This window comes from Pleuronectes platessa, chromosome 22 (assembly GCF_947347685.1).
Source record: "Pleuronectes platessa chromosome 22, fPlePla1.1, whole genome shotgun sequence".
Taxonomy (NCBI): Eukaryota; Metazoa; Chordata; class Actinopteri; order Pleuronectiformes; family Pleuronectidae; genus Pleuronectes; species Pleuronectes platessa.
Genome location: NC_070647.1, coordinates 14,331,386 through 14,357,204, shown reverse-complemented (window position 1 = coordinate 14,357,204; position 25,819 = coordinate 14,331,386). Strand labels below are relative to the sequence as shown.

The 25,819-nt window shown below is 46.0% G+C and overlaps 1 protein-coding gene across 1 annotated transcript in view; it reads right to left on the bottom strand.

Moving 5' to 3' along the window:
- The window catches only part of LOC128428928 (voltage-dependent calcium channel subunit alpha-2/delta-1), an 87,973-nt gene that overhangs the window by 18,212 nt on the left and 43,942 nt on the right, over window positions 1-25,819 (bottom strand). The window contains exons 7-29 of the mRNA XM_053415198.1: window positions 22,713-22,844; window positions 22,151-22,220; window positions 21,588-21,638; window positions 20,979-21,078; window positions 17,967-18,125; window positions 17,405-17,509; window positions 17,229-17,307; window positions 16,450-16,499; window positions 16,190-16,279; window positions 15,517-15,579; window positions 14,526-14,609; window positions 14,354-14,428; window positions 13,328-13,399; window positions 13,149-13,220; window positions 13,002-13,063; window positions 12,147-12,223; window positions 8,574-8,634; window positions 8,360-8,466; window positions 6,160-6,244; window positions 5,853-5,915; window positions 4,599-4,714; window positions 4,438-4,509; window positions 3,948-4,015 (exon numbers count right to left, since the gene is read on the bottom strand). Of these exons, the coding sequence (XP_053271173.1) occupies window positions 3,948-4,015; window positions 4,438-4,509; window positions 4,599-4,714; window positions 5,853-5,915; window positions 6,160-6,244; window positions 8,360-8,466; window positions 8,574-8,634; window positions 12,147-12,223; window positions 13,002-13,063; window positions 13,149-13,220; window positions 13,328-13,399; window positions 14,354-14,428; window positions 14,526-14,609; window positions 15,517-15,579; window positions 16,190-16,279; window positions 16,450-16,499; window positions 17,229-17,307; window positions 17,405-17,509; window positions 17,967-18,125; window positions 20,979-21,078; window positions 21,588-21,638; window positions 22,151-22,220; window positions 22,713-22,844 (1,913 nt within the window). The remainder of the gene's footprint in view (window positions 1-3,947; window positions 4,016-4,437; window positions 4,510-4,598; window positions 4,715-5,852; window positions 5,916-6,159; window positions 6,245-8,359; window positions 8,467-8,573; window positions 8,635-12,146; window positions 12,224-13,001; window positions 13,064-13,148; window positions 13,221-13,327; window positions 13,400-14,353; window positions 14,429-14,525; window positions 14,610-15,516; window positions 15,580-16,189; window positions 16,280-16,449; window positions 16,500-17,228; window positions 17,308-17,404; window positions 17,510-17,966; window positions 18,126-20,978; window positions 21,079-21,587; window positions 21,639-22,150; window positions 22,221-22,712; window positions 22,845-25,819) is intronic.

The window sequence follows — 25,819 nt, the reverse complement described above, 5'->3', positions numbered from 1 at the left end:
GTCACACAATGCGTCAGAGTGTCACGCAGTGAGTCAGAGTGTCACGCAGTGAGTCAGAGTGTCACACGCTGAGTCTGAGTGTCACACAATCAGTCAGAGTGTCACACAATCAGTCAGAGTGTCACACAATGCGTCAGAGTGTCACACAATGCGTCAGAGTGTCACGCAGTGAGTCAGAGTGTCACACGGTGCGTCAGAGTGTCACACAATGAGTCAGAGTGTCACACAATGCGTCAGAGTGTCACACGGTGAGTCAGAGTGTCACACGGTGCGTCAGAGTGTCACGCAGTGAGTCAGAGTGTCACACGGTGCGTCAGAGTGTCACACGGTGAGTCAGAGTGTCACACAATGCGTCAGAGTGTCACACAATGCGTCAGAGTGTCACACAGTGAGTCAGAGTGTCACACGGTGAGTCAGAGTGTCACGCGGTGAGTCAGAGGGTCACGCGGTGAGTCAGAGTGTCACACAATGAGTCAGAGTGTCACACGGTGCGTCAGAGTGTCACACAATGCGTCAGAGTGTCACACAGTGAGTCAGAGGGTCACGCGGTGAGTCAGAGTGTCACACAATGAGTCAGAGTGTCACGCGGTGAGTCAGAGTGTCACACGATGAGTCTGAGTGTCACACAATCAGTCAGAGTGTCACACAATCAGTCAGAGTGTCACACAATTAGTCAGAGTGTCACACAATCAGTCAGAGTGTCACACAATCAGTCAGAGTGTCACACGATGCGTCAGAGTGTCACGCGGTGCGTCAGAGTGTCACGCGGTGAGTCAGAGTGTCACACGATGCGTCAGAGTGTCACGCGGTGAGTCAGAGTGTCACGCGGTGAGTCAGAGTGTCACGCGGTGCGTCAGAGTGTCACACGGTGAGTCAGCGTGTCACACGGTGCGTCAGAGTGTCACATGGTGAGTCAGAGTGTCACACAGTGAGTCAGAGTGTCACACAATGCGTCAGAGTGTCACGCGGTGAGTCAGAGTGTCACACGGTGAGTCAGAGTGTCACACGGTGCGTCAGAGTTTCACACGGTGAGTCAGAGTGTCACGCGGTGAGTCAGAGTGTCACACGATGAGTCTGAGTGTCACACAATCAGTCAGAGTGTCACACAATGCGTCAGAGTGTCACACGGTGAGTCAGAGTGTCACACAATCAGTCAGAGTGTCACACAATGCGTCAGAGTGTCACACGGTGAGTCAGAGTGTCACACAATCAGTCAGAGTGTCACACAATGCGTCAGAGTGTCACACGGTGAGTCAGAGTGTCACGCGGTGAGTCAGAGTGTCACGCGGTGCGTCAGAGTGTCACGCGGTGCGTCAGAGTGTCACGCGGTGAGTCAGAGTGTCACGCGGTGAGTCAGAGTGTCACGCGGTGCGTCAGAGTGTCACACGGTGAGTCAGAGTGTCACACGGTGCGTCAGAGTGTCACATGGTGAGTCAGAGTGTCACACAGTGAGTCAGAGTGTCACACAATGCGTCAGAGTGTCACGCAGTGAGTCAGAGTGTCACACGGTGAGTCAGAGTGTCACGCGGTGAGTCAGAGTGTCACACGCTGAGTCTGAGTGTCACACAATCAGTCAGAGTGTCACACAATCAGTCAGAGTGTCACACGATGCGTCAGAGTGTCACACGGTGCGTCAGAGTGTCACATGATGCGTCAGAGTGTCACACGGTGAGTCAGAGTGTCACACAATGCGTCAGTGTGTCATGCAGTGAGTCAGAGTGTCACACGGTGAGTCAGAGTGTCACACGGTGAGTCAGAGTGTCACACGCTGAGTCTGAGTGTCACACAGTGAGTCAGAGTGTCACATGATGCGTCAGAGTGTCACACGGTGAGTCAGAGTGTCACACAATGCGTCAGTGTGTCATGCAGTGAGTCAGAGTGTCACACGGTGTGTCAGAGTGTCACACAATGCGTCAGAGTGTCACACAATGCGTCAGAGTGTCACACAGTGAGTCAGAGTGTCACACAATGCGTCAGAGTGTCACGCAGTGAGTCAGAGTGTCACACGGTGAGTCAGAGTGTCACGCGGTGAGTCAGAGTGTCACACGCTGAGTCTGAGTGTCACACAATCAGTCAGAGTGTCACACAATCAGTCAGAGTGTCACACGATGCGTCAGAGTGTCACACGGTGCGTCAGAGTGTCACACGGTGCGTCAGAGTGTCACATGATGCGTCAGAGTGTCACACGGTGAGTCAGAGTGTCACACAATGCGTCAGTGTGTCATGCAGTGAGTCAGAGTGTCACACGGTGAGTCAGAGTGTCACACGGTGAGTCAGAGTGTCACACAATGCGTCAGAGTGTCACGCAGTGAGTCAGAGTGTCACGCGGTGAGTCAGAGTGTCACGCGGTGCGTCAGAGTGTCACACGGTGAGTCAGAGTGTCACACGGTGCGTCAGAGTGTCACATGGTGAGTCAGAGTGTCACACAGTGAGTCAGAGTGTCACACAATGCGTCAGAGTGTCACGCAGTGAGTCAGAGTGTCACACGGTGAGTCAGAGTGTCACGCGGTGAGTCAGAGTGTCACACGCTGAGTCTGAGTGTCACACAATCAGTCAGAGTGTCACACAATCAGTCAGAGTGTCACACGATGCGTCAGAGTGTCACACGGTGCGTCAGAGTGTCACATGATGCGTCAGAGTGTCACACGGTGAGTCAGAGTGTCACACAATGCGTCAGTGTGTCATGCAGTGAGTCAGAGTGTCACACGGTGAGTCAGAGTGTCACACGGTGAGTCAGAGTGTCACACGCTGAGTCTGAGTGTCACACAGTGAGTCAGAGTGTCACATGATGCGTCAGAGTGTCACACGGTGAGTCAGAGTGTCACACAATGCGTCAGTGTGTCATGCAGTGAGTCAGAGTGTCACACGGTGTGTCAGAGTGTCACACAATGCGTCAGAGTGTCACACAATGCGTCAGAGTGTCACACAGTGAGTCAGAGTGTCACACAATGCGTCAGAGTGTCACGCAGTGAGTCAGAGTGTCACACGGTGAGTCAGAGTGTCACGCGGTGAGTCAGAGTGTCACACGCTGAGTCTGAGTGTCACACAATCAGTCAGAGTGTCACACAATCAGTCAGAGTGTCACACGATGCGTCAGAGTGTCACACGGTGCGTCAGAGTGTCACATGATGCGTCAGAGTGTCACACGGTGAGTCAGAGTGTCACACAATGCGTCAGTGTGTCATGCAGTGAGTCAGAGTGTCACACGGTGAGTCAGAGTGTCACACGGTGAGTCAGAGTTTCACACGGTGTGTCAGAGTGTCACACAATGCGTCAGAGTGTCACACAATGTGTCAGAGTGTCACGCAGTGAGTCAGAGTGTCACACTGTGAGTCAGAGTGTCACACAATGCGTCAGAGTGTCATGCAGTGAGTCAGAGTGTCACACAATGTGTCAGAGTGTCACGCAGTGAGTCAGAGTGTCACACTGTGAGTCAGAGTGTCACACAATGCGTCAGAGTGTCACACGCTGAGTCAGAGTGTCACACAATCAGTCAGAGTGTCACACAATCAGTCAGAGTGTCACACGGTGAGTCAGAGTGTCACACAATGTGTCAGAGTGTCACGCAGTGAGTCAGAGTGTCACACAATGCGTCAGAGTGTCACACAATGCGTCAGAGTGTCACACAGTGAGTCAGAGTGTAACACAATGCGTCAGAGTGTCACACAATGTGTCAGAGTGTCACACTGTGAGTCAGAGTGTCACACAATCAGTCAGAGTGTCACACAATCAGTCAGAGTGTCACACAATCAGTCAGAGTGTCACACGGTGCGTCAGAGTGTCACGCAGTGAGTCAGAGTATCACGCAGTGAGTCAGAGTGTTACACAATGCGTCAGAGTGTCACACAATGCGTCAGAGTGTCACACAGTGAGTCAGAGTGTAACACAATGCGTCAGAGTGTCACACAATGCGTCAGAGTGTCACGCGGGCACGGAACAATACTCACATTGGTCCTCTGCGTGGTGTTGATGAACCTCGCCATCCAGGCGCTGATGTCCAGCTTCACGCCGGCCACTGGGACAAAACACAAAAACCAGACGTCCTAGATCATCGTTGGACCTTCGCGTCAACTTTACTCTCTGAACTTGGAAAATGCAAAAGTCGGCCAAGAAACACAGGAGACAAGACAACCTGATGTGTGGCTTGTGCGTGTTTGTGTGTATGTGTCAGAGTAGGAGGGGGTGGGGTGGGGGGGGACTTGACAAACGAGGAGTAGCTGTCATTAAATTGGAGCCTAAGTGTGTGTGTGTGTGTGTGTGTTTTTAAAGCTATAATATCAAAAATGTAGGCGTGCACATTGCTGTAAGTGTGTGTTAGTGGCACAGCGAGGGAGTCAACTTGAGAAACGACGAGAATAAGTGTATAAATATGTGTGTGTGTGTGTGTGTGTGTGTATGTGTCTGTGTGTGTGTGTGTGTGTGTCTGTGTGTCCTTACCAGCTGGTTTAAGTAGGATACCATCAATATCGATCTCCACTGCTCTGCTCACCAGCACTGTGTCGTCGCTTGCTGCAAGAAGGACAATGGAATAAATGTATAGATACACACACGCACACATGCATACACACACACACACACACACACAGGTTGTTACTCACTGTTGTTTTTTTTTGCGTAGGGAGTTGGAGTGAAGATGTACAGATCATTGTCCAAAGTTCGCTTGTAGAAACTTGACTCGTATGTCTCTGCTTCTTCGCTCCAGTACAGCCCGGCACTGTCAAATGCATTTATGTAAAACAACACAGACACAGACACACACGCACGCACACACACCACATCTTAAATTCCAACTACAGATCATTTTCCAATTTTTTCCATTTTCTTTCACTCACACTTGAAAGAAGTCTGGCAAGCGAACCACCTGGTGATTCCTGGTCTCTGACATCTCCTGACTTTGCTCAAAACTTTATTGGCAGCGTTGTTTAAGCATTTTAGTGTCGCAGGTCAGCAAACTCATTTTATCACAATGTTCCCTCTGGGGCACCTCAAGGATCGGATTTGGGTCCAATGTACTATTCATATCTGTCTCTCAAGCTCATCCGGCTAAAGCGTCCCAACACATTTCTTATAAACTGCTCGTCCAGGCCTATCTGAAGCTTCCAACTCCAAAATATTAGATTTCACATTCTGCTGCTGCTCCCGACGTGAATAAATCTCTGTTATCAAATGCTTCTTTGACATCTGCCATGTCTCCGAATATCTAAAAAACAGACTTATTTTCATGTAACTGAAACAGTTTCAATCTGGGTCACGACAAGTTGTGAAGAACAAACAGCTCTAGCTCATAACTCGTAGCAGTTGTCTGTTAAACCAATTGTCACGGACACGAGGGATGCAAGCAGAAGATCAATCAAGCTACGTTCCAACCCTAGCCTATAATCATAAGCTTTGGGTGTCACCCTTCGGTGTGAGGAGTTTGGACATCTGAAGGGAGACTATTGGACACCCACTGCTTCACAATAACAAAATTGTTGAGGTGGTTATCATCTAATTGGGATGCCTATTGCGGTCAGATTCCACTGCCAGGGGGAAAAAAAACAGTTCAGGTCCAGAACATGCTGGAGGGATTATCAATCCCAGCTGGAAAACCCAGGGAAGGAGTTGGAATAAGTAGCTAGGGACATAATGATAAGGTCCTATTGGTTGGTTTTCTTAACCTGTGACCTGCAGTTGACAGGTGATCTGGTTTTATACCATTACTTCAAAAAAAATAAGGCATTTCATGTGTAAGCTGCAGGTTTCTTGGCAGACCACACCGTCGTTCCCTTATCAGATGATCCCGACCATACCGGTCTGCTCCTCTCTCTGCTCCTAAATCAGCAGCCCCCCCCTCCCAACAGGTTGACACGTACCTTTTGGGGTAGACCCGCGTGATTCCCCCGTCAGTGGCAACAAATCTGGCCGAGACGCCGGGCCTGACGAGCAGAGAAGATGAAGCCATAAAACATACAGTTACAAAAGTCTGGAATGGGCTTTGTACCTGCTTGACATTTACTGGTGATGCGGAAATATTTGAACCATCTGTATTCTGGGTTGGGTTTTTTTTTTTCAGTCGGGGACATTGGTTACCAAACACCAAGCAACAAACCGCATTTCAGTTGATTTTTTGCTGAATCATCATAAATCATTGACGGGCAAAACACCCGACGCGGCACTTACTGCAGCTCATTTTGTTTCCAAAGCTTAATCAGATCTGAGGTTATGCCCGCATCCAAGAGCAGCCTGTTCACCAGCTCCACGTTACCTGGGGGGGGGGGGGGAGGAGAGAATGTCAGCATGTTATCTGTCAGCGCTAATTTGTGTGTCGGTTGACGTATCAGAAAATTGCTGAGGGAGCGTTGAGATGATCCGTCTCTTTATCTGTCAGACGTCTGGTTTTGAAAGTGTGACATCTCTGTTTGATAAATGCTTTCAAATGTTTGTTGTGGAGACATTATGGCCTCAAGGTCTGAACAACGAGGGTGATCCAGAAAAATGTGATATGAACGCTCGAAGGGGAAAAGAAGCCGGGAGAAAATCAATCATGTAAAAATAAGAGAGAAGGAGTTAACAAGTGTGGGTTCATTTGAGGAACTGTTTTATTTACAGACTCAAGACGTCACTGTAGTCACGACCTTTCACCACGGAAATCAAATCAATTCATCTGGTCAAAATTGTATTAAACACAGACTTGAGGTTGTGTTCAAGAAGCCAAAGTCATGTTTGGTGACGCAACTGTGAACTTCATCTTGGCTGCTTTCATAAAACCCCAAAACCTGATTCAATATCCAATCAGCTCATCCATGAGATCGTAGGAACATTTTAATTATATTTAAAGAAATTCCCAACAGCTTTAAATGATATATTGCTAAATTGTCAAGCCCCTACACGGTCGAGCAAATCTGACAGAGAGGGGATTGTTTTTTGGGAAAGAAGCTAAAACATGATACCTCACTATGAAATTTGAATTTCATACAAAGCTATGAATCGAATGTGTTTGGCCGGTGGGTTGATGGAGGTGTAACCAGATTGCATTCCGAGACGTCCGAAACAGAGCGGGGCGATAAAAAGCCGCTCGCCCACTCTCGGGGCCGCGCCGGCCTCTTTGAACACTCGGACGACCCGCTCCAGTCCATTAAGGTGGAGGCTCGGGCGACACACCTCCACCACCTCCTCCAAAGTTTATGACACACCACACACATCAGAGAAAACAGCTGGTGTAACACTTTATCCCGCGCCCCCCCACCCCACACCCCCTTTGTGCGGTGGTTTTCATTAGGGATCTTTTATTGAAGGCAGCCCCAGGAATTCCTAATGTACTTCAACTTCTTCGCCACTGCAGTGGCTTCAACCGAGTAAAGCGTGTAACGATACCCGAGCTGCCAAGAGTCCACCGGGGCCCCGACTCCTCTCTCTCTCTCTCTCTCTCTCTCTCTCTCCCTCTCCCTCTCCCTCTGCGCTCCCTGTGGACTCCATTAAACTCGCAGCTAATAACGGTGAAAGTAATATTTCAATTGGGTGAAAAGTTTTATTGGAGTGATCATGTCGACGTGTTTTGAAGCGAGTTCCTAAATCCAAACCATCAAATTACACTAGGGGACGCAATAAAGGGACTTTTATGAATATCTGGGGACCGATTGTATTAGTAGGCAGAAATATTGGGGGGGGGGTGCACATCTATTAGCTTTATGCAAGAAAATGCCAAGGATGTTAATGCGTTGGTCAGATGTTTGGGAGAAGGTCCACCGGTCCTGATTTGTGTTTTATTGGTCCGCCCGCCGTCTTGGCTTGACGTGTCCTGCTCTTTCTCACAAACACACAGTAATTGGATGAGGTCGAGCGGCTGTAGGCGGGGTGTGGAAGGAATATTGCCGGTGAATATTGTGTGTGTGTGTGTGTGTGTGTGTGTGTGTGTGTGTGTGTGTGTGTGTGTGTGTGAGCGCGCCCGTGTCACATCTAAGCCGCCGTACCTCACACATGTGCACCGAGGCGTGTGATGGTCAGACTTTTAGAGTTAGCGTCAAATGGGTAACACAAACTCGGGGGGCTCCACATTACAAAGCTTTGCCTGCTCATGCACACCGGACCATCCAGCCAGACCTGTATTTCACTGGGAAGGGAGACCTCTGGGAATAGGTTTCGGGGGGTTTGGCGCTCTTCCATTAAATGCTCAGTGCACACCTCAATGCCAAGCCAGATGGTTGAGGCTCATTCATGTACACCTACAACACCGAATACCCGTAAATCCCTTTGAGATGCAAATAGAAGTCTGGAGGGAGAGCGAGGTCTTATTGCTGCAGATCCAGTGTAAAAGCTTTTTTTATTCTCAATGAACATGTCCCAGTTGAGTCAAGGTGAAGAACTGCTCTTCGATACTCACACATGGGGTTGTTTGGAGTCTTCGTGTCGATGTAGTTGTTGAACTCCATGAGGAACTCCGTGTTGTTTGTGTTCTTGTCGGGCAGTTTTAAATCCTTACAGTACATCCTGCGGGGAATGGGGGGGGTGGGGGGAGAAAGGAACCTCTGTGTTGCGTCATCACGTTACAAAATCGTTCAGACAATCTAAAGCAAATAAACGACGAGTCAACTCACCTCGGAGCGATGAACGTGTAGCCGTATTCATCAAACTTGTCGGCGAGCAGGCTTTCAGAAACTGGTGAAAGGGACAAAATATTATGAGTTCCCGTCCTCACGCGGGTCAGAGTCCCACAGTTTGATACTACGGTGAAAGAGGGATTGTGTACAGAGGAGATGGGGAATATTTAACAACACACAAAAAAAAAGTACAACTGAAAATTAGCCGAATAAATATCAGGGGCCATAGATCCGTGAATTTAACACCACGTTCCTCCTTCTTGTCCTAAGATTAAGAGATGTAGCCACAAAGCCAAAATATGAAAATTATTAACCACCAAACTAATAAAATGGACAAATCAAAACTCAAATTGAGCCCATTTCTACTCTTTCTGGGTAAAGGGCCGACAAGGCTCGGGAACAACAGGAGGGAGATGAAAGTAAAAGGAGGAAACAAATTAAATACTTGCCATTTTTCCCTGGAGTGGAAAAAAATCCCAGCAGAGAGAAAGTGAGCGAACGAGAGAATCGTCCCCCGGGGGAGGTTAAAGACGAGAGGGAAAAGAGAGAGGGGCGGGGGGGAGGGGGGGGGGGGGTAGAGAGAGAGAAAAAAGGACAGGGTAAAACCACAGGGGTCAAAAGGTGACACAATATCTTATTCACAGAGCGACTCCAGAATAGAAATATTGCATTCCAAACAGAAGACCTTCTTGGAGGGGAGATGGAGACAGAACAGACAGAGCGGCTCACGATGTGGTCACACGTGTTCGACGTGACGATGTGGACGTGTTCTTAGCGGTGGCCATTAGCATTCCCCTCTCGTAAAGTCCAGCGATGTCTTTGGCATCAGAAGGAACTGACGGGGGGGGGGGGGGGGATTAACCGCGGCTCCTAACCTCGACGTTTCTTTGACATTCTCCAAAGCACATTGTGTCGACAGTTGATTATACAGTACAGCAGCATTTTCTCATGACGACATGGGGCTACCCCCTCGTCCTCTTCGGTGGCCGCGATGGGGAAATAATTGCACCCATGTGGTTCCGCTTTGATATTTGGCCCCCCCCCGACTTATTAATCCAACGCGGCATCTCGTAATGATGGATCGCAGGGAGAGTTAGGGAGTGACGGCTGCATGCATTCGCCGGGCTCTCGCATGCCTCTTTGCACCGATGATGACATTCCTGCCAGATCTTTTTCGGATTTTTTTTTTTCCCCCACCGTGAACGACTGAGTCAGGGAAATATCTCAAGACGCGCAGCTACGTCCAAAGATCCGTCCGAACTGAGAACGGGTTCCAGCAGGAATCAATCTCACAAATAGAAACATGCAGGACAAGAACCCGGAGCGGCTCGAGTGCATGACAAATAAGAAAATGGAGAAATCGGAGCATTGGAGTTTTTTTTTTTTAAACTGACATTTATATTCCACTCTCTGGAAAAACAGACACGAGTCATCGCTGCGGTTTTCAGACAAACCACAAGAGCTCAGCCGTGTTTTATGGAGATCGAGAACCAACAAACAAGATGGAGATGATGACACAGCACACGGGAGGACAGGCAGAGGAGATGACGGCTAGTGAGTTAAGCCGGACCCTGTCTTTTATTTAACAGGCCTGTGAAACTCAAAGTGAGTCAAAGTAAATAAATAAATGAGTAAATAAAACAAAGCCCAGATTCTGGGTGCAGACCCGCAGCTTTCTCCTTTATAGCATCAACTTTAAACAGCACAAACATCCTGTCCTCATTTCTTCCCTCTGCAGCGGATCAGAGCCAAAACCACATCTGAGGGCCATTCGAACAGGTGGGGGGGGGGGGGGGTTAAACACATACGTGCACACGCAGACATTCACACCCCGTCTGCATCGCGCTGTGTGGGCGAGCATCGCATGCGAAGAGCTGCTTCCCGGAGCAGACGCCGGCTCCACCCGGGATCAACAGAATTGTCATTAGAAGCCTTTTAATGAGGAAAAAACGTCCATAGCTGCAGGTAGTTTGAGGAGTTAGGAGACGGCGGCGGGGGGGTGGGTTAGGAGGTAAAGCACAAGAGGAGGATACTTGCCCAAAAACGCTGCAGGGGGTCCGACACACCAGGGATGGTCAGGAGTTGAGGAGGGAGGAGGAGAGGAAAAACAGGGAGTTGGAAAAGAGAGCAGGAGAGGAAAGAAGGTTTGATGACTTCAATCTCTAAGTTGAAGTCATGAAACCAGTGGAAGATGCACTGGGTGCTTCAGGTCGTCCAGGGTGAGCTGTGTGTGTGTGTGTGTGTGTGTGTGTGTGTGTTTGTGTCTGAGCACAGGGAAAGTGTTTACATCGTCACATTGTGCGAACAAACACACGATCTTAGCGTTAGCTTGTTTTCGGTTGTGGTTACACACTGTGTGATGAGAGTAGGTTTCCCTGGAGATAATGTAAATCATTAAAGAGTCATCCTTTGGAATTTAAACAACTTTGTGTGCAAGGATCAAAGTCGTTTCTATAAAGATGTCATCATCTGTTTGCGTATGTATTTGAATTTCTGGCATCCACCGTACATTACGTTTTAGATTGAACTGCGATTTGAATGATGGATTTCGCCACCTTTATTTTATCAGGTGTAACTTTCCTTACTGGCTCCGGGCGTTGGTGCGTTCGATGATGCTGCGATGTATTCTTAAACTTGACTGTGAAACCATAACAGCATCTAACCCCCTGCGGCCGGCACCAAGCACCGACAAACAGCGTTTTCTTAAAACCGGTCCCTGCTCCCAACTGCAATTAATGAGACTCCGCCAGGAAAAATAGACGTGATGAAACGTTGACGCTGATGGATTACGCCGTGAGGAAAAGCTTTGAGTCGCTGCCAACTGATTTTCTACAGTTTTCTGGGATAAGGAGCCGTCGACAGCTGCAGAGAAGGTGGGACGCTCGCCCTCGACACGAAATGCAATGTTAAGATAATACAAAACATGGGAAACTATAAGTGAACTATATATAACAGGAAGACAGACCCTAACCAGGGATGGCTCCATATTAACCACACACACACACACACACACACACACACACACACACACACAATAAACTGTCCTTTGAGTAACACAATGGCAATGACATCTTTCACTAGCGGAGAACAGACAGGCCCTCAAAAGAGACATGACAGCGCGACACATCTGGAGCCTCTGATCCAATATGTGTTCATTCAATAGAACCGAGCACGGACACACACATAGATGCCCACTTGTAGACACACACACACACTGACACACACTTGGCTGTAAATTAAGTGATGAGTCCTATATGTGTGAAAGGCGACACTGGAGCCGCTCGTCCCGCTGTCTGGCGTCAAAAACTTTGAACGGCACCACAACTGAGGTTGTACGTGGGTGTGTATGTATATGTGTGTGTGCGTGTGTGTGTGTGTGTGTGGGGGGGGGGTTACTGTAAATGATGGATAGGAACCATAAGCGGAGAATTTCTCAGCCTCACACGCAGAGCGGACACTGGACAACATTAACATCACTTTGCACCCAACACTGCAGAATATTATTACTATGATAATAATAATACACTGTGGTGCCACGAGGGATTTGAACTGATTTACGGGGGAACTTACATTTAGCCTGGGTGATTGTGTCACCGATCGTGGCCCGGATGTAGTGCATACTGTACTTGGGGAGGACCAGGGCCAGGCTGAGGGATGCAAGAAGGACACAAACATTTCATAAAGACAAATTGTCGTAAAAGAGTTTACTTATGCACGGAACTTTTCATGTCTTTTATTATTATTCACGTCTTGGTTTTGAGAGAAACTTTGCGGAGGAATGTTTCAGTCTGCGTAAATGATTTCTTAAGATTCACAGAAGGTCACGTGACCTTTGGACCACCGACATCGAATCAGTTCCTCTTTGAGTCAAAGTGACAACTGATCAAAAGCTGAAGAAATTCCTGAGATATCAAATCCCAAAAAGTCAAAAACATTATTTGTAAGGCCACGGTGACCTTTGGCCGTCAAGATCAAATCCAATGTCAAGTGAATGTTTGTCCCAAATTTAAAAGAATTCCCTGGAGGCATTCCCGAGATATTACTTTCACAAGGCAAAATAACAATGTGTTTAACCTTGACCTTTAACCTGTGACAAACATAATCTAATAGTAAATGTTTGTACGTAATTTGAAGAAATAGCCTGAAGGCGTTCTTCAGAGATTGCGTTCACGAGAACGGGGCAGACGTACGAACTGACGGATGGAAAACACTAAAAATAAATATAATAAATAATAAGTATGAAGCCTCCGGCGACTGGCTGTATCGCTGGCCAAGTCTTAGTTCCAATGAGATTAATTTACTATTATTAATATATTAATATATTAATTTATATTTGACGAGTGAGTCAAACTAAGGCCTCTTCAGTTCCTCTTACAAGTTAAGAAATATCACTTCCCTGATACATATTCAAAATATGATGTTTACCTGTAATCTGTTCCCTTCACTGGAGCGTAGCTGTACATCCTGTGGTTCTGGTCGATGTAGCGCTGTAAGGGAAAACACTTTGATCAGCACAAGTGGACATCTGTACACAAGACGTACTTATTAATATTGAGATCATTGTCAAATCACCTCGTCTTGGGATTTCACCAGTGTAGCCATCGTGTAATCCCCTTTTTGTGCGTCAATCATTTTTTTCCGCATCTGTTGAACAATAAAAAACCAAAACAAATTGAAAGCATTAGGATGAGAAACAACAGTGATGTCGATTCTGACACAGCTTCATCGAAAAATTTGAATATTTCCCAAACCTCCACTTTGATCTCGTTCTCTATCTCTGCGTCCAGGAAGTCCAGCGTTACAGGTTCATGGAACTTGGCCGTCTGCAGGGGAAAAACAAAAAAAACAAAAACAATTAATCAACTAGGGAAGAAATTAATCCAATGCTACGCTCACTAACTCACACTCTGTGGCCTTGTAGTACAAAGGATGAAAACCGAGCAATAAACCTGCAGTTAATGAAGTGTTTCCAAAAACACGCTGACGTTATGCAACCTCCACGAGGGAACACGCTGTGGGTCAGAGTGTTTGGTAACTGCGACTTCTGCATGTTGTAATCATCTGTAACCAATGTGAGCGAGGTCAATGGGAAACATGTTGCCACATTTCAACAATCATCCTCAACCCATGAACATATGATGGAGATTTTATTGAATCTGAGCAGGATGTTAAAACCTCAACAGGCTGCAAGAGACTTGAGATGCTTTCTTAGTTTTTGTGTGTTTTGTGTTTGTTGGTGAATGTATAAGTTCAACAAAGTTAAAGAGCCCAAAGTAAACGGAGCTCCTCTCCCCCACAGAGAACACTGCTCCTGAACGCCTCGTCACTCGTCTTTAAATACCCATAATTCACCACAATGATGATGTCACAAGCGCCCACATTTAAATATTGCGTACCTAGTGGCTCGTCTGACACGCTGCCCAATAACAACAGGTAAAACGAGAGGAGAGGGTGACACTTCCTACACATGCTGGACTAAAGCTGACCAATCACAACAGAGTGGACCAACTGGCCAATCAGAGCAGACTGGGCTTTATCAGGAGAGGGCCCTTAAAGAGACAGGAGCTAAAACCTGGTGTTTTAGACAGAGGCTGAAAAGATGAGCTGCAGCAATTGGACAGTCTGAGGAAAGTGATTTTTTCATTACATAAGCCCATGTAGAGCTTTTCAAGTAACAACAAATTAAAGATATGAACCTGATATGAGCAAAGTATGTCTCCTTTAATGTGCACCAAATGGATTTAAGCAAATTAATGCTGTTGAGAGACGTGTCCTACCAGCGGCTGGAGATTAGGGTGGAGCAGCACGTATCCGTTGGGGTCGATGGCGAAGTAGTAACCATTCGGTCCAAACTACAGGAGAAAGGGGAAGAGAGAAAGACAGCGGTGAAATGAAGGAGGAACCCATGAACTCCACCGACAGGCAGGTCTCTGTAGAGTGTGCTCTCACCGTGAACCGAGGCGTGAGTCTCTTGATGTCCTCCAGCGAGACATCAATGGCCATAACCCCGAGGATGAGCTGGTTCTGTGATTTCTGAGAAGGCCCCATGGTGAAAGAGAGAGAAAGGGTTAGGGGTTCCTGTTGTTCTTTCTGTATGAATCAAGTCCCTCTGTGCATTCTGAACAATTTCAAGGAAATTTCAATAGAAATCTGGTCAGTCTCATTCCCAGCAGCCAGAGGAGCCGCCATGACTCACTGACGAGGCATTTCAGGCCTGGCTTTCAACCGTGGCGGAAGGTAGTCCGAGGTAGGAGACATGTAAACTCATCTTGAAGCACTTAGCTACCGGATCACTCGTGTCTCTGATCTGCAGAGTTTGATCTCATTTTGATTTCGGCTTTACGACACCATAGCTTCTCTTCCTGCGGAGGAAGAGGAAGTGTGGGAGACCGACAGAGGACGAGCCACAAGAAAGCAGCGGATGAAAGCGGAGGATGAGACGATAATTGGGGACAATATGGCGCGTCAGGCAGACTCAAGGCGTCCCATGGGGGTCAAAGTGTGTGTCAGGGAATGTAGTCGGTAGATCTATAGTGACAGTGGAGCTCACACGTCCAACTACAGTTCCCTTCAATTCCATCAAACTGCACCAAATCGCACTTGTAGATATCAGTCAACTTATAATGTCTGACTTTGTTCATGAATAACCATGAATTATATCCTGAAAATTAAGTGAAAATATAAAATAAGAAATTGGAGAATTCTTCCCGGACCCATGTGGTATCACTCCACCGGGTTTTGTGGAAATCTGTCAAATAGTTTTATGCCTAATCTTGCTTATACACAAAAAATAGTGAAAACATGACCTTTCCTTGGCAAAGGTTAAGAAACATTCAAAAGAAGATGAGTAAATCAAGGAAAAAACGATCACACAAAGAATTAAATACACGAAAAGTTGTGATTTACAATAAATGTATCAGTAATGTCGGCTGTTAAATACCTTGGAGCCTGTGTTGGTCTTGTTGAACACCGGCAGAGTTCCAGTGATCACCAGGCCGAGCTCCTGCAGCATCGAACACACGACACACACACACACACACACACACACACACACACACACACACACACGAACACAGAAGAGATTTTCTCATGGCATAAATGATAGAAATAAAAAACAAAACCCTGTAAACCACAGATCCCGCGAGTGTCACCGGGTCATTTGATAAAAAAAACTCTAAACCAGCTCCATGTTGGAAACCGGATCTTTTCTTTAACAGAAGGCAGAGCTGTTTCTGGTGCTGACGAGGCCGATCCCAGACGTTGACAGCGTCTTATCAGCAAACTGATGACAACGACTGAGCCGCTTGGCTGCGTTCGGCCCGAATGCCTCCTTATCTACCACGTCCTCTAACAAAAAAGTAAATCATGACTGAGGCTTAAGAGCAACAAAAAAAAAAATGGCTTCGCTCAGCAGTTTTTTGGGTGGGGGGGGAGTTAATCAGTGCTTTCGCAAACACAACGGGGAACAGAGTTGAAGTTGAGTTTAGCAGGACGGCGAACGGGACTTATCTGAAGTCCTTCGTCTGACGGAGAACAGATTCGGGTAAAATCGGATTCCTTTACAATTCAACAACCTCCACAGTGTGTATCTGCTGTGAACTCATGTAACGCACCAGCGCGTCCAGGTACACGTTGGTCCACTGGACCTGCTTGGCCCGCCGGTCGGCCTTCACCATGGGTCTGCCCAGGACGTCCAGGTACTCCTACACAACACAAGGACCCAGGAGGTTTAGTTTTCCTGCAGGACAGCCACTCGACCACAAGAGGGCACAAGACACATGCGCTCCAGTGAGCCAGAATAAAAACTGATGAGTGAGGAAAGTGCAGCAGCAGCAGCAGCTCATGGTTCATTAGAGAAGTGTATTTGTTTTACCTGTGTGTTGATCCTAATGGCTCCTATAGAGGGAATCTCGTAGTAATAACCTGAGGAGAGAAAAACGTTTGTTATACAGGAGGTTCATTTAAATCAGATCAGGTTTAGTAGAAGCCATTAATCCGTGCTACATTAAAATGCTGCACGAGGGCCGAATTAGTTTACTGTGAAAACACTGGGACATTTTGATAAGAATAAGCTGTTGATACAGGACGGCTAAAAGAAACTGAGGGAATCTAAAGGGATATTCTATAGCAGCGTTAGAGAATTAATAAAAAGCATTGGTAGGCCCACTGAACAGCACCTGGCTGGATTTTGATTTAGCATCACAGAGAAAAGGTTCTGATGAGTTTCTGGGTCGAGAATCAAAGGTGACAGAACCTCTGGAATAGTTCAGTTCTTTTAAATCATCTCTCAACACTTCTACTTAACAAATGGCTTTTACATGATCATTTTAGCTATTTATTTATTTTCTTTCCTGCTATTTGCTTTAAAATAATGATGTTTTATTCTATTTACTGTGTTTGATTTAAATGTTAATATATTATTTTTGCTTTCTGTATTTGATGTCTTTTTATTTTCTATAAAACAAGTTTATTATTCTCTTTGACCTTTGTACTGTTAAAATTTTAAAAACTGGTAAATAAAAACTTAGGTAAAGTATAATATTAATAACATTTTAATCACAAAATGTATAATAAAATGTTTGTTTTTTTAAACTTATATTCCTCCAGCAGAGGATGTATGTGTTTAAGTGGAGGTCTAAAGGCCCCTCCTACCTTTATTAGCACAGGCCATCCACTGTATTGGTCCTTTGTCATAATTGTGTTGACCGACTGAAAACGTGAAGATTCGAACCTGTGAGACGTAAAAGAATCAATTTGTTAGAAACCGGATAACGATGAAAAAACTCTTCTCTTCCCCCTCTGTGGACAACGTGTGTTTAAAGTCCTACCGCCTGCTTGGGATTGTATTTCTTAAATATCTCCTCCGCCCTTTCCTCTCCTCCGTCGGTGAAGAGCATGATGATCTTGTTGCAGTTCGCCCTCGACACGTTCAGCTGAGGAAAATGAACATGTTTGACTTCACGTGAAAACAACACAATCTAATATCGAAGGAACAGGAAGAAGAAGCTTCTGCAAAAACAAACTCAGGCCCCAAAAATCCACTGAGCCAACAAACTGCAATGTCCAAAACAACCAGAAGAGGTCGACACACACTCACTCTTCACTGGAGTTGTAGATGTGTGTGTGTGTGTGTCCAACGTTCCATGAGTATTTTCATAATTGAATTGAAATGATGAATTACATTTTAACATCAGACTGTTAAGTAGATTTCAGACAAAAAAGTAGATAAGAGGTTCTGCACATTTCAAGAAAAAATTTGAAAATCCAACAGATTGACAGCGACATCCCCCCCCCCCCCCCATCTGCAGACCACACACACACTCCCGCTCCCATATGTCGCACATAGGCGCTGCAGAAGTACCCCCCCCCCCCCCCCCCCCGATGCCTTACCTGCGCCAGCTGCTCGAAGGCCAGCTCGAAGCCGCCCTTGTAGTTGGTGATGCCCTTGGCCACGATGTTCTGCACGGCCTCCTTCAGCATCATCTTGTTGCGGACGTTGGCCTGCACCAGGTTCTGGAAGCACGCCGCGTGCGAGGCCTTTTCGTTGAACTGGAGGGGAAGAGGGAAGGAGGGATGACGGGAAGTGGCGGGAAGGCAACCTGCACATATTTTTCCTCTCAAATATGTGGCCTGGGTTTTCCCTTCGCTGCAGAATCATGCAGTGTCCCCCTGAACGTGCGGAATGTACTTTGAATCAGATATTTACAGAGAGCTCATAGGATCCCTTTAAAAAAAAGGTAATTGCAAAGTAAACAGGCTGATTTAATGAGGCTTTATCTCGTTGACCTTGCTGTCGAAAACAATTTGTTCACGTGTTAATGAAATCAGTGTTAATCAAATCTGCACAGACCGAAGGGATCTATAGGAGCAGAAGGAAGGATTGACAGGAGAGAAGGTAGGGGCGTGAAAACAGTGGCATAAGGAGGTGAAGAAGAAACACAAAGAGATCTGTTATGGTGGGATTAAAACGTTAATGTAACAGGTGTCTTCAGATGAGTACTGTTCATGTGGAGGGACAGATGGACACTCTCAGTCACCTGGTAACAAACAAATCGTGCACTGGTGCATGAAGAAATGTTCCAAAGATCAGAGCCCGACCGATATGGATTTTTAAATGTAAACATAATCAAAATATATCGGTCTATAAAGGCAAACATGAACGCTAATACCGAGAAGTATATTTCCCGGGAGCTTTTTCCTCTCTTTCTCCTCCGGTTTGTGTTTGAGCAGCGAACACTGTGTCGGTTTCCAACTGTTCAACATGTCGGCGGAAGTTTCAGGGCAAATAAACTGCCAAGACACTCGTCCTCTAAACAGAAGCACGCCCACACACACACTAATACAAACAACAGTGAGCGAGGGCTTCATCTAACACATAACTTAAAATACCACACAGAATTAAAACCTCAATACAACAGCATACTGTATGTGGGCATGTGTATATCAACACATTCGCCTATATAAATAGACACACACACACACAAATGAACACAAATATACATATATACACATATGTATTGACGAAGGGAGCATCTTTAAGATTTGATATAAATTGGAACAAAAGTCTAGTGAAAACCTTATAAAAGTGTTAAACTACATTCATCTATAAATCTGTTGCCTCTCAAAACACACAAAAACTGTATTTCCTATTTTTTAGTGAGTGCATGAGTCAGAACTTCACGCACACACTCATCCGGGCTGTGAGCAGACTCAGTGCCTTTAATTAAATGATTTTATTATGAAAGACCAAAGCTTCAAAAATGCTCCTGGATACAAATCTGAACTGGATTCCATCAATATCCTTATTACTGCTGCCGCCTGATTTCATTTTCTTCAAAAGCCCTTTCACTTAGCTGATTTGAAAGCTCCAAACAAAAACATAAACCACTGCTTTATTACGGGAAGTGAAGGGAAATGTAATTAATGGTGAGTTCCGAAAGCAAAGGGAAAACCTAATTTATGCTCCCGGCCTTCGGAGGGGGAAGCGGAAGAAGGACGAAGAGGAGGAGGCGAGCGAGGGATCAAGGAGATTTGAGTCCCGTCCAAGTAACACGATGCGTCCTGCGCCCAAAACATCCAATTCAATGTGATGTCACAGAACTGGGACTTTTTTTCCATGTGGACTCCATTAAGAGATGAAAATCAGACGGCAGAGTAAAGCAATAATTTGGGGGAAAGCGTCTGTTTCCTCGCAGAGTGAGATAAGAAGATTGACACCACTCTCATATGTTTTCATTAATAATTCATACGCAGCCACAGCCAGGAGACGCTCAGCCGGGTTCAGACGAGGAACAGGAGTAAACAGTGAAGTAAAGAAACATATTTCTTCTACTTTACTTGCACCTCTGAGGCTCAGTGAAAACACTGACCTATTTGCCTCACGTCTTTTCAGACACGTGGGATGTGGGCTTCAGGGTTGAGAATTAAACAATAAAAAATGTAATATAATATTCTTAAATAACCAAATACTAATACATTACTTTGCGATTCTTCAAAAACGTCCTAAATTTGACATGATCCACTCAGCCACAAGGGGCAGTGTTCTTGTTCAAGTGTATTTATCAGGGGAATATGGTGAATGAGACAATCTGAGGGGGGGGGGGGGGAATTATATTTTAGCAGGAAGAGGCAACATGTGTTATGAGTGGAGCTCCTCACTTTTCACTCCTAATCCCATCCAGTGGTGTGATTCCTGCAACACGCCTTTTGCAACTACTCATAAATCCTCCCAGTCAGGAGGGGGGGGGGGGATAACCACTGTGACCACTTGAAACCATGTTCGTTTTTCTTCCCAGCATTAAGATCACTGGGAAGCAGGAACCACGCCTCATCTGACCGAGCTGCACGGCTCTAGATGAAGATGGATAAGTATTTTCCTCAATCCCTGTGTCAGGATCCAATCCTCTGATGCCTGAGAGTCCCACTGAGTTTCAAATTGGCCTAACTGGGGATTCGCCATTACATGCCCAGTTCAACGTGGGGGTCACGAAGCAGCACACGTTCATTCGTCAAACTTATCTCGTGGCGTTCCGGGGTCACGTGTTTGCTCCATTAGCCACACATACTGGAACTCAGCTCAGATGCTCTTGGGATAATTCCCATGGTACATAAACACACATATACTGTACACATATAGCCCCACTCTGTAACTCTGAGTCAGACCAATGAGCACGCATCCACGCACACATACAGCCACAGTATAGATCCATCCATGTGTGCCGCGTTCAGTCGCTCAAAAGGTCACGTCCGCGTTTAAACCGATGACTCAAGCCGCAGGAGTTCACGCTGCCACAAATAGTCCACACGTCCACGTCCAGCAACACGTGCACCTGGACGTCTCACAGGAATCTTGTGGAAGGGACGGACAGTTGGGAATATCTGGAATTAAATTCTAAAACTCACAGAGACCACGTTCACGTAGTCGTCGTCAGAGAGCGTCTCCAGCATCTTGTTCACGGACGTGCGGATGAGTTTGAGGGTGAGACCTGAAACACTGCCGCTCCTGAAATTCAAGAATTAAAAAGGACGATGTAAGTTTTAAAAGATAAAACCTTATCAGAGAATACAAGGAAAGGTTCAATGTGAGGAGTTTAGTGACATCTAGTGGTGGGGTTGCATGGAACAGACGATTCTGCTAAAAAGGTCCCAAATACATGAGGTTTTGCACATTTACATTGATTGTTGAATATTACAAATTTGACATAGATTAAATTTGTATGGATTTTTTTGTATGAAAGATAAACTCTCAATTCCCAGTGTTTGAATGAGATATCGCTGCAGGATTCTCTATGAAAATCTTATCTCATCAAAACCTACATTTTCACTTCACACATCATAGGAAGATGTATCTGGACTGTAAATAATGATGAAGCTGCCCAGTACACGGATGTGAGTGTCCCAGTCGCACCCAGCGGCGTGGGGCCAGTCACAGAGTTGGCGTCAGGGACATGTCAGGGCACAAAATAAAATAAAATCTGACTTTAATCGATGAATCACGAAGTCGTCACTCACGCATCCACCAGGATCAGCATGTCCTTGGGTGACGCCGCCCCCTGAATGTACCTGGTGAGTAACAACAGACACACACACACACAGGTCGAGGACACTGAGAACAATGGAAATGTACAAGCAGCGAACACGCACACCACAGACACCACAGACTCTTATTGAATATTGAAACAAGCGAATTTCACCCAAGGCTTAGCACATTGAATTGTTTCTTTAATAAACAAACAGCTTGTCAGGGCTCAGAGATCCAGTTCACCGTAGCCAAGAGGCTTTGGAGAGCAAATTTAATATCATGGTTAAAAGAGTTTGTGGCTTCGCGCCAGATTTTAATAAATTCTGGGAGATTAATGAATCTTTTGTTACTTTCTGATCTGCTGCTACCATACGTCAGATGGGTTGACGTATTTGTGCGACATCTAAATATATTTAAAATGAGAATCACACAGGTAAACTCAATGAGCCGTGTGTGTGCGTGTGTGTGTGTGTGTCCTTGACAAACAGGAGAATAATGACCGGCAGTCAAACAAACGAGAGACGGCGAATCATAAACCAGCGTCTGCACTCACCACGGTCGCCTGCGCACATCGTACAGGTCGATCTTACTGGCCGAGTTGCTCAGGTCCATCCAAGGGGAGGCTGGGATTTGGAAGAAGGATGAAAGGGTGAAATTCAGGTTATTTCTCAATAAGGTTTAATATGTGAAGCAAGTAGCCAAGTCTTATTGTGTTATATCATTTTTTTTAAGTCCTAATACATCGATTCTTATCCTAGCAGACATCTTGTGTGTTTAATCTGTACAAAAACACTAAAATGTGCTTTTATGAAGTGTCATTAGTAAATGAAACTGTTTATCAACCGGCAGCCATGTTGTCCCAAAGACTTTCACATGTTCCCGCATGTTTGTCAGGAAGTGATTCATGACTGACTGTCGTCGTTCTCAGGTCAAAGTCACAGGAAAGACAGAGTCAGCCAAGAGCAACACAGGGTTTAACCACGAGTCTGCTTGATTCTGGATGCATCTGTCAGCGACATGATGAAAAGGCCCCTCGGTGTCCCAATCACGGACCACGTAAAAAAGAAAGGTCAGCAGGCCGACGGAGAAAGCCCATTGGCTGCCGGGCCGCTCACCTGGGAAGTAGCGGGCCAATCCGGTGGCAGAACCAAACACCTGCCAGAGGAGCGAGGGATCCTCCTCCTTGTTTTTCCGGAAAACATCCTCCAGGGCTTCCGTCCAGTTCAGCTCGTTCAATATGATGGTGGCTGCAACACACAGACACACAAACACAAACACACACACACACAGAGAGACACACACATGGAGAGAGATTAAATTAGTCATATTTGCCCTGAAGTACAACATAATAAAGATCAGACAAACACAAAATGTCGAGGCTTTTCAAAAAAACTTCTGAAGGAGGAGAAACCAAGCTGGAAAATTACTAACACACCCACACGCACACATCCTGTATAAGGCTGTTGACACTGACAGCTGAGAGGAAGCCTCCTCACACAGATATTGAATCTACTGTGATCAGATGTTTCCATTTCTTTTAGTGCTTTTCACTCCACAAACCACACACACATACATCTGCGGCGGTGGAGAGTGAGTAGAGGAGGCACAGGGGAGAGAGGGATGGTAGAAAGTAACAGAGTGATTGAATTTGATATTTCTGGAATAAGGCGAAATCTTCCGGGTACTCGGGGGGGAATGGGGGGGGGGGGGGGGGGGCACGTACAGTAAACGTTGTTGTTTACCTGTTTGTCTGCAGGAGCTCTCAGTGGCTTAATTCTCCAAACAATCAAGTTTGATCCAAAAAGGCAGCTCTCTCCGCCCGGGAGAGTGGGCTGCACGTCAAACTAAAGCTCTGCATGACTCACGCTCGTTTATATTTGTGTGTGTGTTTGTGTGTCTGTGTGTGTGTGTGTGTTGTTAAAAGCACTACAGCAACATGAACAGAAAAAAATAAAAAACATCAGGGTGAAGGAGGGGACATCCAGGAAATCTGGATCTCACGATAAGTTAGCGAGAAGCTCCCGTGACCCGGCGAGAGAATCACTGACACCTCGGCAAGAAGAGGTGAGAGGGGGGGAAGAGATTTGATTTCACTTTGACTGATGCATTGAAAAAAAACACACACGCCATTAGTGTTGAGCTGTAAATCGCATAAGAACACACACAGGAGTCACATTTATACCACGGAGGTCTTGAATATAAATCAAATTCAAAAGAAATCGAGGGGGGTTTTGTTTGAATATTGTAAACAGAAAGTGACGCTGTTAACCCTAGTGTGGCTCAGGGGGTTGAGCGGGTCATCCACTCACTAAAGCAAGGATGGTTTGATCCCTATAGCTCCGTGTGCCCAAGGGTCCTTTATCACATGTGAAGGATGTGTGATGGAACAGCGCTGCATATGAAAGTGCTGCATGAATGTGACTGGTATTGTTTGAGTGGTTGTTCAGACCAGCAGAGTGCAATAGAAAAGCAGTCCATTTCCCACTGTGTGCGTTGGCACAGCAGAGCTCTGACCTAGATGCTGACGACCGAGTGTCAACACGCTGGTGTTTAGCAACTGGTTTCAGGTTGTCCACCAAAACACTGGAAAAAGACCCTGAGGGGGGGGGGGAAGGAGTGATTTCAACCTCGTTAAAATGCTAAATCAAATACTCCAGTAGTTGATTTAATAGAAAACTGAAATGTAGCACGAGGAAAAAAGTAAGAGGATCATCAAACTCATTTGGAATGTTAAGTATCTTCAAGACTGTGAATACCCTCGTGCCGATCCATCTAATACAGGTTTCCACACGCTGCTATTTTATACTGTACAAGTATAGTTCAGCACAATCGTATACTTTCAATTCATTTCTGGACATTAGTTATAAAATGTGCAGCCAAAAATACTTTTTTTTTTTCCTTTCTAACATTACTTTTACCCTAATTACAGCAAAGACAGAAGACTAACAATATAAATATAAATTAATAGACAAAAACAAAAACGTAATAATTTGGATAACACTTCAGATTAAAGCCCACAACGTACTGGTACATATATGTAGGTAGTTGGGAAAATTGTGAAGTGATGAAATAACAATTCAGGATCTTATTTTAATACCAGGTACCTATTCTATTATTACAGGACATATGTATATGAGCCACTGAGCTGTACTCAGAGATATTTACATTGTAGTGAATATTTATACTCCTTGTATAAAGTGTACAGGGAGAACTGGCCTTCTACGATAAATGGACCAGGAAGAGAACCACAGCGTACCCTTTAAACAAAGAATACAAACTAAATGCTGAGTCATAAAACCTCTGCTCACCATCCTGTACCCCCCCCCCCCCCCCCCCCCCCCTCTCCACTTTAGCGTGGCTCTATTTCCGTGCTTCTGCCGGATAAAGAGAGGGTTTAGGGCCAGGCTTTAAATGGCTCCCCCGTGGTCCTGGCGAGCAAAGCGTGTCCCAATGATAAGTGGAGACAATTTGTCCAGGCCTGATCTCCCCCTGCTCCCCGAGGACGGCCCTTAATGGATTGGTCCTGCTGGTTTTACTGTGACATCGGTGGCAACAAGTCTCGGGGTAACCGGAGCGCGTACACCAATGGTGAACTAACAAGGGCTGGGGGGAAATCACATTCTAATTGATTTGAAGTCAAGACGTGGACGTGTGATGAGGAAGGAGACAGAACAGATGACGGAGCCTGAGCGTGTGTGTGTCCTTACTTCCTGCTCGTTTTTATTGTGTTTCCTTTGAGTAAAATTGACAAACGCATTATAGCCTCCCACAGGAATTTGGATGCACACACACACCATGCACATAAACACACAAACACACAAATGGGCAGGTCAGGCTCCTCTGATGAGCCCTTGGCAACAATAGCAGATGCGCGGCAGTGTCAGCCCCTCTCCACCACATACTGGAACAAATCACGGTTTCAGTGTAAACAGATCCATCTCCGTGAAGACGTGGCGGCTGCCGACTCGAGGTCAAAGTGATGAGAGGAAGAAATGAGAATAGAGCATCACCACAGCAACACATGCTCTGGTCAGCTCGGCTCGTCAGGCAGGGCATCGTGTCCTGAGGGGTTTCTGTTAAAGGGGATGGAGGGCTTGTGTGTGTGTGTGTGTGTGTGTGTGTGTGTGTGTGTGTGTGTGTGTGTGTGTTTAGACGTAATGCAGAGCAACAAACATGAATATTACCGTTGTCGCAAAGAAAACTGGATCCGAGTAAAAGTTGA